We start from the raw sequence: 18499 nt of genomic DNA on the forward strand, positions 1-18499 counted from the left end.
TGGAACAGCAGCCCAGGTAGCAGGACCACCAGCAGAGGAGTACCTGCTGTCCCCATCTCCACCAGCAGAGGGTGAGTACCTGCTGTCCCCATCTCCACCAGCAGAGGGTGAGTACCTGCTGTCCCCATCTCCACCAGCAGAGGGTGAATGCCTGCTGGTTTTGCCTTCACAGCCCAAGCGGGAGGCAGAGACGGATAAAGAGGTGAAGGACAGGGAGGAGGAGTGCCGCCTAAGGGCCAGGCATCCACGGCTATGTAACAAGCCATCGCCGGGGTGCCTCCTCTGCGACCAGGATCACCTGTTCGCCCACTGTCCCTTCCGCAGCTATGGGGAGGAGCCTGAGCGTCCACAGCCCAAGCGGGAGGAGCCTGAGCGTCCACAGCCCAAATGGGAGGAGCCTGAACGTCCTACGCCTGAGTGGAAGGAGCCCGAACATCCTACGCCTGAGTGGGAGGAGCCCGAACGTCCTACGCCTGAGTGGGAGGAGCCCGAACGTCCTACGCCTGAGTGGGGGGAGCCCGAACGTCCACAGCCCAAGAGGGGGGAGTCGGTGCGTCCACAGCCCAAAAGGGAGGAGTCGGTGCGTCCACAGCCCAAAAGGGAGGAGTCGGTGCGTCCACAGCCCAAAGGGAGGCAAGTCGGGGCTTCCACAGCCCTGGGACCCAAGCCACCAGCAGAGGGAAAATGCCTGCTGGTTCAGCCCCAAGAGCCGGAAGGGGAGGGGTTACAGGCTCAACCCCCTGAAAATTTTTGGGGGGGAGAAGGGCAGGATGCTGGTGTCCCCCAGCAGCCTCTCGCTATGCTGCTGAAGGCAGCACGGCGCGCACATGCCCAGCCGCCACAGCAGAGGGAGCCAGCACCGCCAGGAGCAGAGGAGCAGGAGCTGCCTCTGCCTCCGCCACCACCACCGCAAGGAGCAGAGGAGCAGGAGCTGCCTCTGCCTCCGCCACCACCACCGCAAGGAGCAGAGGAGCAGGAGCTGCCTCTGCCTCCGCCACCACCACCGCAAGGAGCAGAGGAGCTGGAGCTGCCTCTGCCTCCGCCACCACCACCGCAAGGAGCAGAGGAGCTGGAGCTGCCTCTGCCACCACCACCGCCAGGAGCAGAGGAGCTGGAGCTGCCTCTGCCTCCGCCACCACCACCGCAAGGAGCAGAGGAGCTGGAGCTGCCTCTGCCACCACCACCGCCAGGAGCAGAGGAGCTGGAGCTGCCTCTGCCTCCGCCACCGCCTGGAGCAGAGGAGCTGGAGCTGCCTCTGCTGCCCGTACCTCCGCAGGGAGTACGGTGGCCGGAGCCCCAGAAAGGGGAGCTGCCGGCCACGAAGAAGGGGGATGAGGTCTGGAGACCACTTTCCCCAGCAGCAGTTTCGCTGCAGGAGTTCTTGTGGTCAGAGCCCCACAGGAGGGAGCTGCCGGCTATGAAGAAGGGGGAGGTCGGGGGACCACCTGCCCCCGCAGCTTTTTCGCTGCAGGACGGGACCAGCATGCTGTCAGCCGTGCCACTACCGGCAGGGGAGCTGACAGCATGTCCAGCCATGGGCCCACTAAAGCCTCCCTTCCCAGCCCGAGACTTTGGCCGGGACTGCTGGGTATTTAAGGGGGGAGGTGGCCGTTGAGGCCATGTGTGCTGCGCACAAGGGGGGGTATATGTGGCAAAGTGCCCCGCCCCTGTGTGCATTTGTGTGTTCTGTGTTGTGTATATGCGTGCGTATGTTAATGTTGGTGTATAGATTGGTACACGGGATATAAACGGGTCTGTGTTTCACGTGTGTTTAAAGTGTATAATTATATTTAGGCACGAGGATGGCACATCACTTCACGTGCAGATAAAATGTGTATAATGTGTGGCACGGGGTTGCACGTAATGAATTCACGTGCTGGGATTCAAGTGAGTAATTAATTAGTAATTGAATCCCAGCACAACAGTATATATAGATGCACAGTTTCACTCAGTCGGGGTTGGTGTTCGGTGAGTGGAGAACGGGTTAGGAGACGGAGGGTATTAGAAAGTCAAAAGTAAAGTAAAGTAATTAGTGTTTTCACTCACCGTGTTTGTCTGTTCACTGTTTAGTCTGTTTTGTTTGTCTCTTTATTTTGGCGTATAGTGCCGTGTCCCGTGTTGTTGTGTTTAAAACCTTTTATTTTCTGTTTATTAAATGCTGAGCGCGATCACGCGCCCAGCTTATACAAAACCACATCTCTCTGTGTATTCCTTCCTGCTTCCGGTCTGACGCCACCCACTCTGGCCGTCTTTGTGACAGTCCCCCATTTCCAGAGCTGTGGCCCCGGCTCAGCCTTTGGAGAGAAATGATCCCGAGCACGCTGGGTCACAATCTGCTTTGGCTCCCTAATCAGTGTGTGAAAAATGATCTAATGAAGAATGGGTTGCACATTTCCACAAACTAATTAACCAGGGCCAGAGTGAAACTAATTGCTATATTTATGTAATATCATTTCACATCTGTTACAGGAATCAGAAAATCTTTATCTTCATGCATCTTTGATGTCCTTAAACCACTGCAGAGAGTGAAAAACATCAATAACGTTTTTTCTTTCTTTCAGGATTGCATGTTATTTATTTCACCCTTTGTTTCCAAGAACAAAATCAAATTTTGAGATTTCAGATTGCTAAAGGTTTTTAAAAAAATTCTTACAAGATACAGCACAGCACAGAGTACAGGGTTTCAAAGCAGAGACCCAACTTCACATCCAGATTCACTCTCAAGGTTTGTAGTGCTAACAATATACTGTGAATGAGTACCACAAAGTATGATGATAATGGGGTAAAGAATGACGGATCTTAATACTGCCATCCTAAAATGTGTATTTTATGAGAGCCTAATTTCACTGTATGTTTATTGTATATACTGTAGTCATGTTAATAAGTGGGTCAACAAATCAGCTTTGGGGTAAAACACATTTAAAAAAAACAGCAGGATTAATGCAGAGCTAAAAAGTGGTGGTATTTAGATCAACCACTGTTTAGATTATTAAAATAGTGCCCAATTTGTTAGTGAGGTGATAGTAACAACAATAAAAAACAGGACTACCTAGAATGCCCATGCGTTCTCAAGAGACTTCCAGTCATGTTTATCACAGTAAGAAATGAGGCTGACTTTCACAGAACAGATGTACTAACCAATTGTCTTTTATTATTATTATTATTATTATTATTATTATTATTATTATTATTATTATTATATTGCTCCCTGGAGGAATGTTCTGAGCGGCAGTAGTAAAGCTTTCTTTCTTGTTAGATTATTTTCTCTCTTACCACCATAAAAAGCCTCCATGTTCCATGCTCCAACAGTAATACATTCTGATCATTCAGCACCTGTGCTAAAGCAGATTGAACATTATTGCAGCAATGGGAGTTTCCATCATATCTGACAACAATAACTCGGAGCATTCAGGCAGCAGGTATAGAGAGAAAAGAAAACACAATTAAAGGAGGCTTAGGAAAGGCAGACCAGCTGTATGCTAACACAGATCAGGAGGAAAACAGTTCAGAAAAGGTTGCATGAAACAGCTCAGGCAACTAAAAGAAAATGGCAAAGTAATTTATTTTCCTATCGCGCCCAAAGTATGTGGTATAAAAGCAGAGATTTTTTATTTTAATAATTTACTTTAATTAACCTTATCTGGCATTGCAAGCTGTTAACTTAGAGAGTAAGTCTGAAAAATATAGCGTTCCCCGTCCCCACATGCTGCTGCAGCTGTTTAAATAACGTACCTGTCATTTTTCTTTTCATTGTTAACATATAAGTTTATAAGTTTACACATAAAGTTTAAAGTCTGCTTCAAAGCTCTTTTCAAAATGTCTGATAGTGTAAGGATTATTACCCACATTGTCAAACAGGTAACACAGCAATAACGATCCATGATGTGGTACGGAACAGAAAACCCAGAGCACTTGTTATTTATTTATTTATTTTAAGTTATCGCTCTTCCTGCAGTGATTTAGCGGACAGATTTCAAACCCCACTGCACTACAGCAGACATTTTGAAATCAGCTTTGAAACAGACTTTAAAGTTATAAGTGTAAAAGTTGTCAGAATGTTAACAATGAAAAGAAAAATTACAGGTACGTTATTTAAACAGTTGTAGCAACACATATAGTGCTATATTTTTTGGAAACCCTGCTACTTACTCTTTAATGTTATGATGTTCTTTTTTTCTTTTTAAATTAGTAGGCACCAATTAATTCCACCCCATTTTCTCCCAATTTGGAATGTCCAATTGTATTTATGCTCAGCTCACCGCTGCCACCCCTGTGCTGACTCAGGAGTGGAGAAGATGAACACACGCTGTCCTCTGACGCTTCTTTTCACTCTGCAGACCCACCATGCAGCCAAACCAGAGCTACAGCGCCGGAGAACAACGCAGCTCTGGGCAGCTTAAAGGCAAGCCTGCAGGCGCCCGGCCAGACTATAGGGGTCGCTGGTCCGTGATGAGCCGAGGACACCCTGGCCGACCTAAACCCTCCCCACCCCCGGGCGGTGCTCGGCCAATTGTGCGCCACCCCCTGGGAGCTCCCGTCCACGGTCGGCAGTGGAATAGCCTGGACTCAAACCAGCAATGTCCAAGCTATAGGGCGCATCCTGCACTCCACGCGGAGCGCCTTTACCAGATGCGCCACTCGGGAGCCCCTTGTTATGATGTTCTTAATCGTCATTAAGTTACGCTACAATATTTAAACTGGACAATGTGACAAGAGCCACTCTGCATTTACATGATTGACTGCTATGAAGTTAAATGAAATGCACATCTAAAATGAGGGATGCATAACCTTAAAAAAGTGTTTACGTATCTGTGACAGAGAAAGAATGAATCTTGGTTATAAATCTCCCTCCCGACCCGTGAGGGCGCTGTGTAAAGGGAACAGTGTGCCCCGGACTGGATGGTCTGGCAATTCATTCCAGGGAAAGGTGGAAGTCGGCCATCTAGAAAGGCGGCAGAGCCACAGTACACCAAGTCATCACCCCAGAGGGGAAGTGATGTGGCAATCGCGGATTGGAGGAAAAGCAATTGCACTCGCTAACCAAGGGGGCGTGGCTGAAGGTACAACAGGGGATGTTGCCAAGTGAACTGCTCCTTTGTTATGGTTGCGAGAGAATCGCTGAAGGAGAGTAATAAAAGAACTGTGAGTGTGCAGTGTTTGTTTGTTTTGTCGTTTCGAATTGTACTTGTTTGTTCTTGTTAGACGGACGGCTGACATGTACCGGGAGCTGCCGCTAAAGGCCAGCACCAACCCGGACAGCACTGCACTACTGTTCACTAATAAATTGTATTTCACAACTCACTCTGGACTTGTGATCATGTTTGTGTTGTGTGTGTGTGTTTATACTGTGTTTATTATTTGGGGACTGTAACCCTGTGGTTTAAACTGTGTAATACACATTGCGGTGTGTTGCCTGGGATTATTATTTGCGGTCGCCAACACAACCTGCATTACAAATAAAACAAATACAGGGTTGTTTGGACCGTGAACTTTGTTGTTTGTCATCTGTTTACACACTGCATACACCTGCGCACTGCAAACCACTTTGCTACAACATCACATTAATAATGCGGCGATGCACTGCGTTAACTGCGTTACCATTGGAAACCAGGAATAACCTGCCAAGCAGATGTAAGACACCGATACCTACAGAATTAGCAATTGAAATTGCTTATTTTTCATTTAGTCCAGCTTTATCTTAAAAATAACTTTTTAAAATATCGAGAATTGCGTTGCCTTTCCAAGTCAAGCAAAAATGTGGGTAACACTTTCACCTGGGTAGTATATAATAATGACTGAACAGCTGATTGGAAACAGCGGTTTAATTACAGGGTTATTAAACTGTAATGATTAGGTAATTGTGGTAGTATTACTAGGCAACTGTTGCATCATGGGAATTTTAGTTAAGATAAGTAGGGGGGTGTACTCTCAAAATGGTCTAAATACTATTTTCAGACAACTGAATTACTTTTAGTGATGGTGGTAATCATGTAATTGCATTTAGTTTAACAGAACGGCGTCTTCTAAAGTAGCAGTACAAATCTGCCTATTTAAAACTAGGTTTGTAAAGCTGTAATGCATGTCTGTCTTGATGATCAGAACTAGCAGCTCTATGCCCTGTCTCTCTGAGGTACTGTGCTGTAGGTTGTCCTAGGTACATTCTTTACTTACATGTGATAATTGTCTATCTCTTTATTTTAATATTAAGGTCTGGCTTGCAGGGGTTTCTGCTGGGAACAGCATTCTTAGACCTTGTTTGGCATGTTGTGTGGGGCTTGGATTGGGAATAAACTGTCTTGTTCATCAAGTACAGCTCCCACATGTTTCTGCATTGGGGTCCCACTTTTTTCATTATGTATCCAGGTGCATTTGTGACAGCTTTGAATTAGAGTCTGACTGGGGATTGCAGATTTCTTTGTTTGTATGGGAAACTGACTAAACCAGTTTTTTTTAATTGCATTGTTTTACTGACAAACAAATAACATTGAAAGTATATCTCTAGTTTCAATTCGTGATGGTATTGTTTTGCCCATTTAAGTGATACAAATATATCTGTCTCTATACCTTGAGTTTTTTTAATGATGCGATATACATAGCTCCTTTTTAAGGATCGCACAAGATATGAGCTGAACTACCCTGAGCAAGCGTCTTCATCTGTTGTGTGGTTTCAGACGTATACAAGCCTGGTATAAGCTGGCTATCTCTGATTCAGAAGACATGAGAGAATCCATGCTCCATTGAATTGGCCTTCATTCTGACAGGACAATGTGTAGGCTTAGAGTATTAATCAGATACTCGTGGTTTAATCACCCTAATCATTTAAATGTTAACTAAGGGAGAAAGGGTATTTTGTTATATTGCTACTTAAAATCTATTACCTACCAATCTTTGGCAAAATGAAGACCAGTTTAACGTACTATCCATTACTGAGCACTCTGTGTTAGGTGTTGCCAAGGAGAGTAAGGTGTCACCATATATGCTATTTACTGTTAAAGTTAAAACACTAGAAAACACTCAAGTCCCTGAGTGATTCGGGAGTTATAGAGATCAAGGTGACACTTGACCTCTTAGCAAATCCCAGCCAGCTGTAAAATTGGGTACAGACATCAACTCAGCTGCTCTGTCCTACAGAGGAATGCATTCATATTTGTGGTGGCTGGAAATCATGCTTGCTGGCTTCAGTATTGTTTCGTTTCTTATCCTTCCATGGTGAATATCTCTCTTGATGTGTCATACATTGTTGTTTGACTGGCAGTGTAATCGCCAGGCGTGCAAATGCCCAACGCTTACTGTCTAATATATTAATCTCACAGTCAAGACTGCCCCCTTCTTTCTGCCAAGCAAGATTATTTTGCTTTCCTGCTTATTATTAGAAGCCTGGCTGATATTCTATAGCAGCCATGACAACCATCTCTCTAATTGATCCCTATAACCCCCCTTAATTGACTTCCCTATCCCAGCAGGCAGTGGTGTTTCAGTTCCTTCTCCTCTCCACTTCAGTCATACAGCATCTATACAGGGATGACACTGGTCAACCTGCCTTACTGCTCTTCTCATCCACAGCTATTCATTCACTTTCTCTGCAATCTCACCAAGCTCTCTTGATTGCTTCCTCACCACCTCAACTGGTTCTAAAGCCAAGGGCACTAATGTTGCAAGAAACCTGTTGAAAAAACAGCAACCATGAAGGACAAGTCTTCTTACAGTGTCTGCACACACACACACACTGCTCCATGAGAAACACTGCATAAAACAACCATGAAGGACAAGTCTTCTTACAGTGTCTGCACACACACACACACTGCTCCATGAGAAACACTTCAAGTCCAAACATTTGACAAATATTTTCTTTTATTAATATCAAGCAAAGATTTTAGTCTAATGATTTAAAAAAAAACTCTTACATTAATTTAGATTGTATTGAAATACCAGATATGACTATCAATTGGTTAATTTGTGTGTGTGTGTGTGTGTGTGTGTGTGCGTGTGTGTGTGACATTTTTGTCTTGCAAACGACTGTATTGCCATGTTCCACCAGTTATCTGTGATTAAAAGTACAATAAAATACATCTGAATGGCCAACAGAACTAATTTGCTCTTACCAGAAGCTAGTAAACTCCAGAACAGCTGTTGTTATTTTCACTAGGAGTCAATGAGAGAATCATCTGGATTCACGAGGAAGAGACCACCTGCCTTAAACAGCCACCAGGATTGAGTCTGTTTGATGAGCTGTTAATTAATGAGCCAGTGAAAATGAAAAGCTGAGGGACAGACAGAAGCAACACAAGTAGATCAGGATAAAGAATATATATATATATATATATATATATATATATATATATATATATATATATATATATATATATTTATATATATGTGTGTGTGTGTGTGTGTGTGTGTGTGTGTGCGTGCATGTTTGTGTGTCTGGGTGTGAGTGGGTGTGTGTGCGTGTGTGTGGGTGTGTGTGGGTGTGTGTGCGTGCGTGTGTGTGTGTAAATAATTACTGTGAAGAAGGTCCTCAGTGCAGTACAGTGGTACGGTGAAACGGAGGGCTCAAGGTGAACAGCAGATTGGTTTGTTGAGCAATCAAAGAGGCTTCAGTTTAATTATGAACCTGCCCATTATTTTGTTATGAGACTATTTCTGTATTTTGTATGATATTTGCTAATATTATTCAGGCACAAGGCAGCACCGTGAGTTTATAACTTCATTTAGAGGTTTCCAATGCACAGCCCTGCTGTTAGAAGATGAGATTTGATATATTAGTCAGATGAAACCACTGAGAATGCATGGGTGAAAAGAGGCTATAACGAGGTGGACAACCATTTAAATGTCAGCTTGGATTTAGAAAAGTCCCTTAAATTTCATCTAAATTAAACAACTAAACCACTATGTATATTTCAAATGAATTGGCTATTATTAAAATTGTGTTCCAGGTCTTTCCTAACCAGATTATTATTATTATTATTATTATTATTATTATTATTATTATTAGTAGTAGTAGTAGTAGTAGTAGTAGTAGTAGTAGTAGTAGTAGTAGTAGTAGTAGTAGTAGTAGTAGTGGTGTGGTTTGTTTTAGGTTGTATTGTTTTTTTAATTTAATGTTTTAGAGTAATTGTTTTATTCCTATAAGCTAATAGCTTTTCGTTAAATATTCTGGTTTTGGTGCTATGCACTGCTACTAATTGCAAACCATTCATTCGTGATAGTAACAAGCTACCTAAAAATATTTCATGCTAATAGAAACGAGAGCAGGGCTCGTTTGGTTTGTTTTTGACACCGAGAAACGCCAATGACCTTGTTCTCAAAACTGTACAAATAATTAAAGAGACTTCCTAAAGATAACCAGACAGTTCTCTACTTCATGCCGATTTATTTCCAGTGGTCAAGTCTACAGGAATGACAAAAAAGGAGGGATACTTCACAGCATTTACCGTGTGTCAGGACTAATTACTATAGGATTAATTACACACAGGTATCAACTCCTCCAACAGATACCAAGATTGGAGTGGCGTGATGGCGATTATATGAGTGGGTGTGTCTATATATATATATATATATATATAGAGTTGTATTTATAATTTAACTATAATAACTAACTAAAGATTGAGTACACAAACCCTTCATATTTGATGTGTATGTCAAGCTGTATATTAATAATGCACCTCGTTCAGTTTCATTTGAATTAACTATAAATACTACAGTAAGTAATTGCTCGGGAATATACAAACATGTTTTTCTTCCCAAAAATGCATTAGCTGTATGATTAATGTACGTGGTAATGAAATCTAATGTATTTCATAAACCGTTTGCACAAGGTGGTTTTATTTGTATATATAGTACATAGATGTGTTTGCGCGATGATGTTGTTATGATTGTAACTTTGCACTTTAAAAATGATTCATGCACACTATAATCACAATGTACTGCTGAGTTAATTGCAATCTTTCGAGCATTCCCTTGAAAGCTTTAATTGGTTAGAATCTTCAAAAAGCCAGGCGCTTTAAAACAACAACAAACAGCAAGCAAAAAACAAAGGGATGCATAATATCACATATTGAAAATGATTTTATTTATCCATTTACATTTAATTGATATAAACCTGTTCAGGAAATCAAATTATATGTTTAGTATAAGAACAAACATGTATTAAGAAACTTGTTTTCAATAAATAAGCACAGACAGTTAAGTTAGAACATATCACAAATCGACCGGTAGGTAACAAGAATGCTTTATCTACACAAAACATCCTATCTCACAGGTTTTTTAAAGTTTCTTATTTTTTATAAATAGTTTCTTTTCCCAGTATTGTATTCTGGCCAGCACATGCACACAAAGCTTCTTTTTTATTTAGTTATTTTTTTGTATTATTATTATTATTATTATTATTATTATTATTATTATTATTATTATTATTATTATTATTATTATTATTTTTGCTGTACAAACTCCCAATATTTTAAATACACAAGTGCACTGTGCATGCCAATAGCCCGTTTTTGCATGCAGTGCATGTGGCACATTTCAGGATCTTACGTTCACTATATATGGAGTCAAGATCAAACATAATAACCTTTTATTTTAGAGATTTAAAATGAATAATCTCTCGTAATTCATGTGAAAAGAATATCTTCTATGTGCATGTTTTGTTCTTTTTTTAATGGTTGTTTTGATCAAAACTCCATACAGCTCCATATTCCGATAACAAATAAATACACACAAACAGATAAATAAATACAGAAATACGCTTTGCAAAGTAACTGTAGTGAAATCTGATTAAAAAGGAAAAGTATAAAACAAACTAACTAGTCTTTCTAAGCAGGATTAAACAGAAGTTTGCAATAATTATATTTAAAGTCCACGACATAGGTTTCCTTGCCCCTTGTGCATGTGTAGTTTGTGACTTAGAATGTAATTTTAATTAATTGTTACACAACCAGTTTCTATATATATATATATATATATATATATATATATATATATATATATATATATATATATATATATATATATATATATATATATATATATATATAGATAGATAGATATATATATAGATGTATTTCAAATCCTGAGTATACTTCCTGGTGTGTTGTTAAAATGGGGATTTAAAAAACAAACAAAGCCATTTATTGGGCCTCCGCGATCTTTATTATTAAGTGAAACTCATTGAGACTGTGTGCTCTAGTGCCTTGCGGCGCAGGGATGCGATGCTCGTCCCTCTCCACACGTCACTCTCCGGGGAGCTGCAAAGCTGGGGCGAACCGGTCACGTTAGCGGAGCCGGACAGGGAGCCGGGCATCATCCCTGGAAAGCCGGGCTGGTAGAGGTGTGACTGGAGCCCGGAGCCGTTGGAGGACAGGCCCATGGAGTTGGGAGGGGGACCAGCTCCAAGGCTGCACTGGGACAGGGATTGAGCCATGGCCTGCTGCCGGCCCAAGGAGGGGGGGAGTTGCAATTGAGAAACGCCCGGCATTCCGGCCGCCGCCCAGCGGGTGTCATTGGCGTGAAAGGAACAGAGGCTATCGCCCATGGCGGCTGCGGCTGCTGCTGCTGAGTTGAACTGATGAGTCAAGCCATGAGTGGGGAGCAGGGTACCGGGGGCTCTGAAGACGTTCGTGGTCTTCTTGCGCTTCTTCCACTTGGCGCGTCGGTTCTGAAACCAAACCTATTGAATGAAGAAAAAAACAAGGTGTAACTATGATGAAATGATAACATGCAATAGCGTCTACTCACAGCATCATTTATTCCACACCTCATGCCAGTGTTATAAAATCAGTAAAACAAACAAACCCAAAAAATTAAAAAGGGTTTATTTCTGGGTACGAAAAAAAAAACGTCTGGAATGTGATTAATGCTTGTGGGGTCAGCTGAAAAAAATCAGTTTTCAATTAATTAGCTTAGGGCCGAACCTCGGGGAGACGCTGTTGTTTTTATAGATATGAGGTATACGCTATATTAACAGGATCTGTGTAACAGGTGGTAAACCATACGAACTCGGTGCGTTCCAATAAGAACTTAAAACCCATTTCAAAAACTACCCTTGTGAGAGTTAGCACAGCCTGCACTCTCCGGAGACACCCACATTGTATGTTGAGTATATGAAAATCATTAATTTTAATATTATACAAGATCATGTGAAAAGCTATGCATATGAGATGTGTAGTACATCCGAGATATATATATATATATATATATATATATATATATATATATATATATATATATATATCAAATACAAATATTTAGATGCGAGCTGGTCTACATTTAGATGTGTGCGATTAGGCCTTATGGGTTTGGAAATGCTTTATTATAAAAGGCTTTCTGAAATGACTCTTCCTCTAAATGCCATAGCTATCTGTTGGTTACTATTTTGTAAAAATCGTATGATCAAATTACAATTGTAGTCTTTTAGAATAAATGCAATGCAGTTAATGCGTTCGTTCAGTAAACGCGCGCGCACTGCTGTTACCGCAATTGCGGTGCATCAGAAAACACTGAAGTAACAACCAATACATTGTGTGGTGCATTCACAAGGGTTACTCTGTGCGCGGGGCTCGCTGTTTTCCGCTTCTACTGTCGTGTGCGCGTACTGCTAGACGTACAGACCGGTAACATTAATGGTTATCATGTATTTCAATGGGAATTTATACCAGACACTTTTCCTAAATATGTATCACCTAATTATATTTATCACTTGATTATATTATTGAAATGTTTTTAGATGAATTGTAACTTACATATATATGTCTGTGGATGTGTACTATTTAACAGCTACATTTTGTTAAGTTTCTATCAATTAAAAATGTTTCAGTCAAATATGAACGGAGTATATCTAAAGAAGACGCGTTTAAGGGAATGCGAGACTAATTATAAAACACATTTTGTAGATGCAATTTAAATGCAAAAATGCTGACTACAGATTAATAGTCGTTGACAAACATTAACACACGTCACAGAAGTAGGACCTGTTTAACAGTAAGACTGAAATGTAACACTTGCGTTAGTGTACAATAGTTACATCATTCTTAAATACATATAAATTGATCTTTTTGGTTAAATAGATTTTCATTGGCAATAATCAGCTATTAATTTTATATATAATTTTCACATGCTATAATAAAAAAGAAAATCTGCAATAATTAAGGGATATAACAAGGGATAATAAATCATCTAAAGTATGTCTGAGGCGATATGTGTAATATTCAAATACAGCGTAGAAACCGTGGCGCTCAAATGTGGCAGCTAATAATTAAAATAGTGAGTATATATAAAATTATATTTATCAGTGTGTGTGTGTGTGTGTGTGTGTGTGTGTGTGTGTGTGTGTGTGTGTGTGTAAGGCTATATAAAATACATTTTATAAGGGTATCGTGTTACCCTTTGTGTGTAATACAATATTTTCAACACTTCACACCTTCATTAGTATTTAGCCTAAAGCCGATATAAACGTTAGTTTGGTCCCAATTCAGGCTGTAAACGATAAGACGTGTTACATTTATGAAGGGGTCTTTTGTGAGGTCAATAAAGATCTCAGTGAAATCCTGCTGATGATTAATGTGAAGATATGGTAAGCAATCCGGAGCGCCGTATTAAAACTCAAATATCTGGTTCATTCCGAGCAGCCAGCCGTGAAATCCACACCAAATAGTGCTTGGAGGGAAAGAAAATGCTATTTCTCATTCCATTAAAAAAAAACTAGAATATACTCTGAAGGTGTCCCACATTAAGACGCGGCAGGTGACAGAATCATTCCTAAGCACACCGCAGTCCTCTCCACCGAATTGTAACACAGAGCGGTGTCTGTCTGTTGCTGTGAAATATCATTTCCTAACCAGCACTTATTTCGCTTATTTGGTTTTTATGTAAATAAACTATCGGAAGTTAATTAATACTGTGCTAGACTAATGATTATGCTTATTATATTGCATATGATTGCGTAATTTGCATGATTTTCACATCGCTGGTTAATAAGCCATCCCCTGTTATAAATAATTCTGAAATTGGTTGCTAATAATGGATCAAGGCACGTTTTTTTCTTATTACACCATGAGATTAAAATACATCGGATAATAATAATAATATTTTTTTAAAAAAGCTTGTGACATAGGCTATAGGAATGTGCGGCGTGCATTTTAATTGGGTTTTTTCCGATCTAAAAATGGTACAATTGCATGAGTTAATTTAGCACCATTTTTAATGCAACACAGCACATCAATCAACTATATGGAACATTCTAATTTAAATAACGAGCAGAAGAGCCATCTACTGCTGATGGGGGAGATGCCAAAGATTACCCAGTAAAATTGCCTTAATTTATTCCCAAGGGGGAGCGGGGTGGGGTGTCAATGTATTTGAAGATATTCCACAGAAAATGTAATATTCGTAATATTATTTCGCAGTTCTTTTTACATGTTAAACTAAATTACAAAATTATTATAGATGAAGGATGTTTGACTGAACCAATAACGCAGTAATGAAGCAGCATTCCGCTTTCTATTCTGTTTAACACATGAGTTATAACCAACGATCATTTAAATTGCTTATATATATATATATATATATATATATATATATATATATATATATATATATATATATATATATATATATATAATTTTCAACGTAAAAACCTCCCAGGTTTTGAAAAACACAATGCATATGTGTTAACGTCTATAAATGTTTCTCAGATAATAATAATAAAAGCCGTATAGGTCCATTTATAATAATAAAATACCATTTTAAATATAATTGTACGCAACATTAGGAAGAATGTAAAATTAGGAAACCTATGTGTTTTTTTCTCTCTTTTAAACACGCATGCAAATGCATATATATATATATATATATATATATATATATATATATATATATATATATATATATATATATATAATCAAAATGTATCAATTTGATTTGAGGTTTCAATATTATAACCGCATTCTTGTAGCTATGCGAGTCATTAAACATGCATGTCTCATAAGAAATCAATCGATAAATTCTGCAGAAATAACAACATGAACTTGCATTAAGAAAAGCAGTTAATTAACTGACAACTATTAAAAACGAAAATAATAACATAATAATAATAATAATAATAATAATAATAATAATAATAATAATAATAATAATAATAATAATAATAATAATAATAATAATGTATTGGACGTTACAAAGCGCGCGTTCCATATCATTACAGATTCAAGCACGATGCTTTGGCATAAACCACATCGTTTAGTAAAATCGCGCTAAAATAAATACAACTAAATCAAAAGCGCATCTTTTGTATTTGAATCTATAGCTTGAATTCATTTCTTGACTCGTTTTACATTTAAAATACCTTGATGCAGACTAGTGGATTTAACAGAAGTAATGTATTATCAATAACAGCGCATGTGACATGACATTGTGCTGTGCAACCCACACTATCAGTACACGATAGGCCATACTTTTATATTTGAGAAGTTCGATGTCTTCGATATTTATTTTACTTATGATCACTTACGAAGCCTGAAACACGAGGCCTTGACTTTCCAAATTCGAATGAGTTTACACGGTTAGTGTTTGTCACCCTCTCTCAGCCTGTGTTCGGTGCTTCACACCGTTTTGGGAATCACCCAAAGGTGAGACATTCCTAATGTATTGTGCATTGAAATAAATCAATTATTTTTTGATTTGACATTGATAACGGCAAAGAAAGGGCTCAGCACTCGTGTTGTTCCCTTACCGTCCAGTTTAAATCATGTCAACACAACCGCGTTATATAAAACATGATGACTGCTTCGCTTTGCCGACTTGTTCATTATTATTAACAGCTTTCACAGATGTAGACTTTTCGTCAATATCTAAGAGTTCACAATTTCTTTATTTTTTCATAAGAACACCATGGTATGCATAAGAAATAAAGATTTTTGAGCATTATTATATTTTGTATATAGTTCAATAGTAGCCTACAACGGATGTTTAATTGGTTTATTTTGCACTAAGTGAGTTTTCATAGAAGAATATACAAGTTATATATTGTGTAAATCTTTTCTTGATAATGACAGGCAGTGGCGATATATTATAATATTTTTTAAGACAAGTACGCTGGCCGAAGTCTCTGCAAAGTGGTGTTACCTGGACGCGGGACTCTGTTAAACCGATCCTCAGCGCCAGCTCTTCTCTCATGAAGATGTCAGGATAGTGGGTTTTAGCGAAGCTCCTCTCCAGTTCGTTAAGCTGGGCCGGTGTAAAGCGGGTCCGGTGCCGCTTCTGTTTCTGCTGGCTTGTCTGTCCACCAGACTGGTTCTGGTTTTGTTGCTGTTGCTGCTTGTCCTGGTCTTTCGTGCCGACCTGCACGGCGGAGGGATTGGATCCAGCATTGCTGATGTCATCCCCAGGGAGCAGTGTCGCCCCTTCTACATTGTCCGAGCCCGGGGCTATATCGCCAGGATGGCCGGTATCCGATCCCCCTGCTCCCAGCCTGCACTTCAAAGCCTCCCTATGACCCAGGAGCTCAGCCGCGGCATCTTTCATCCCTGTGCAAAAAAATGAACACCAACCACTTAATAGTCAGGAATGCCAAGCAACCATCAAACACAAACTTCCTCGTATTTCCTGTGTATTAAAAAATAAAGATTTAGAGGCAGCATTTTTTAGTTGAAAAAGGCAGAATTAAATACAATGTAACGGTATACGACAGCAAAAACTATATCGTTTAATCATAGACAACATTTGATAATTACAATATCTATCTGACTGAAGAATGTACAAACTTCCATTTGTTAAAAGACATATTGATTTCCTTAGTGCAACATGCATTTATCTATTGCATTTTCAGTACTGATTACGTGATAAATAACCTCAGTTGTTCCTTTTGATCGTTTATCAAATATCATTATTATTATTATATTACTACTTTTAAAAAATAAATATCAAAGACATTAAATCCTTAAAGAGCAGCCCACTCTTTGATCACATCTATCTGAAAACGATGTAAATTAAATTATAATCTAATACAAAAATAATTGCTTTTAGAGAGAATTAGCTCATTTAGATCATATTAAGCTAAAATAAGGAACAAATTGACAATTTCCCTGCTCGATTGTGTTAGATTAGAAGTTCCTCCAGCTTACAGTAGAGTTGAAGACCGGAGTTTGGCGATGATAACTCACCGAGGCGAGCATCCAGGAGGTCGGCGTGGGATAGCATTGCGCACCGCTCCAGGGTGAAATGCTTTCCAAAAAAATTCTACGACTTTAAACTATTTAAAAAATATATATAGCCTAAATGAAAGAAAATTCGGTTTGTGCTTAAAAATGAGGTCTCTTGCATTATAATGTCCTTTAGAAGAACGGGGAGGTGCTTAATAGTGAATGAACCCGAGAGCGTCTCCAAATGAGGACCAATCAGAATGGAGACTGAAAATGTCAGAGCTAGGAGTCTCATAGGCCAACCACTCACATCCACATGCAGGATAAATTTACAATTCAATTTCGCCTCATTTCAAAATCTCGTTTATTAGCTTTCAACCTCAAATTATACCATTTAAAACGACCTGGTCTCATTTCTATAATCACTACAAACCAAACTTAATAAACGCAGTATACCTAGAATATTTGTTCAAATATACATTATTTAAGATGTTAATGCCTTTAAGTGGTCCTTGTTTTCACCTCAGATATGCTTTGCCTAACTTATTAGACAATATACAATTACTATACTCTGATCATTATATTACAAATGCGATTACCCTGAAGTCTGTTTGTTTTTTTCTTCCTAAAATTAAAAACAGATAATGTGCTATATGGTTGGCCGAGGTATAGATTTCATCAAGTGTAAATAATAATACTAACGTTTCATTTGTTTTATTTCGATGGGGTGTGCAGCCTATACGTATCTGATAAACTGCTTACAAAAACATGATTTAAAATAAGGAGAAAGTGATGCATGAACGCAGGTGTATAAAACCATGCATAACACAATCATTCGTACACAGGTCGTTTGAATCGTGCTCCATAAACCTGTAAAACGGATTCTTTTTGTGTTCCAGATTTCCTCAGAATTCCCCCCTCGCCACAGTTTTAAGTGCCTTCCAACGCGAAGTGAACCATCTCTAATGCTCTGCTTTCTCAAAGCCAGCCAACAACAAAGTTTAGATTAGTAATATATTTCTAACCAGAGTCATTTTCAAGATCATTAGGCATTTATGTAATTAGTGCCAAATCTATAAGCTTTTATTACGATTATTAGAGTAAAATCTGTATAAATTTGTACTAATTTACTAGTGTTTAGACTTGGCTGTCAAGCCGGGAGGTTCTTATTGTAAATGATATCTGAGGAAATTAAGAGCAATATTCAATGGAAACACCGCTCTGTGAACTTGCCGTTCGCGTGCTTTCAGTTATGTATTTATTTTAAAAAGAAGAGACAGAATGCCCACTATAGGGACTCATAGTATACGTGCGTACGGCGTTCGAAGAAAATAAATACCAGGAACTGGTCCGCGATTACTGGC

The 18499-nt window shown here is 39.4% G+C and overlaps 1 protein-coding gene across 2 annotated transcripts; it reads right to left on the reverse strand.

Moving 5' to 3' along the window:
* Positions 1-10050: 10050 nt before the first annotated feature.
* Positions 10051-17325, reverse strand: LOC117403973 (homeobox protein orthopedia B-like). 2 transcript variants are annotated; one of them, XM_034904988.2, is made up of 3 exons: positions 17157-17325; positions 16120-16520; positions 10051-11668 (listed from the first exon to the last, which is right to left on the reverse strand). In XM_034904988.2, the coding sequence occupies exons 1-3, from the start codon at positions 17191-17193 to the stop codon at positions 11156-11158; spliced, it is 951 nt and encodes a 316-aa protein (XP_034760879.1). In that variant the 5' UTR covers positions 17194-17325; the 3' UTR covers positions 10051-11155. The 2 variants fall into 2 exon arrangements, with proteins under 2 accessions (XP_034760879.1, XP_034760873.1); XM_034904982.2 differs by having other exon boundaries at positions 17118-17325.
* Between the last annotated feature and the right edge of the window lie 1174 nt (positions 17326-18499).

This window comes from Acipenser ruthenus, chromosome 2, assembly GCF_902713425.1.
Source record: "Acipenser ruthenus chromosome 2, fAciRut3.2 maternal haplotype, whole genome shotgun sequence".
NCBI lineage: Eukaryota > Metazoa > Chordata > Actinopteri > Acipenseriformes > Acipenseridae > Acipenser > Acipenser ruthenus.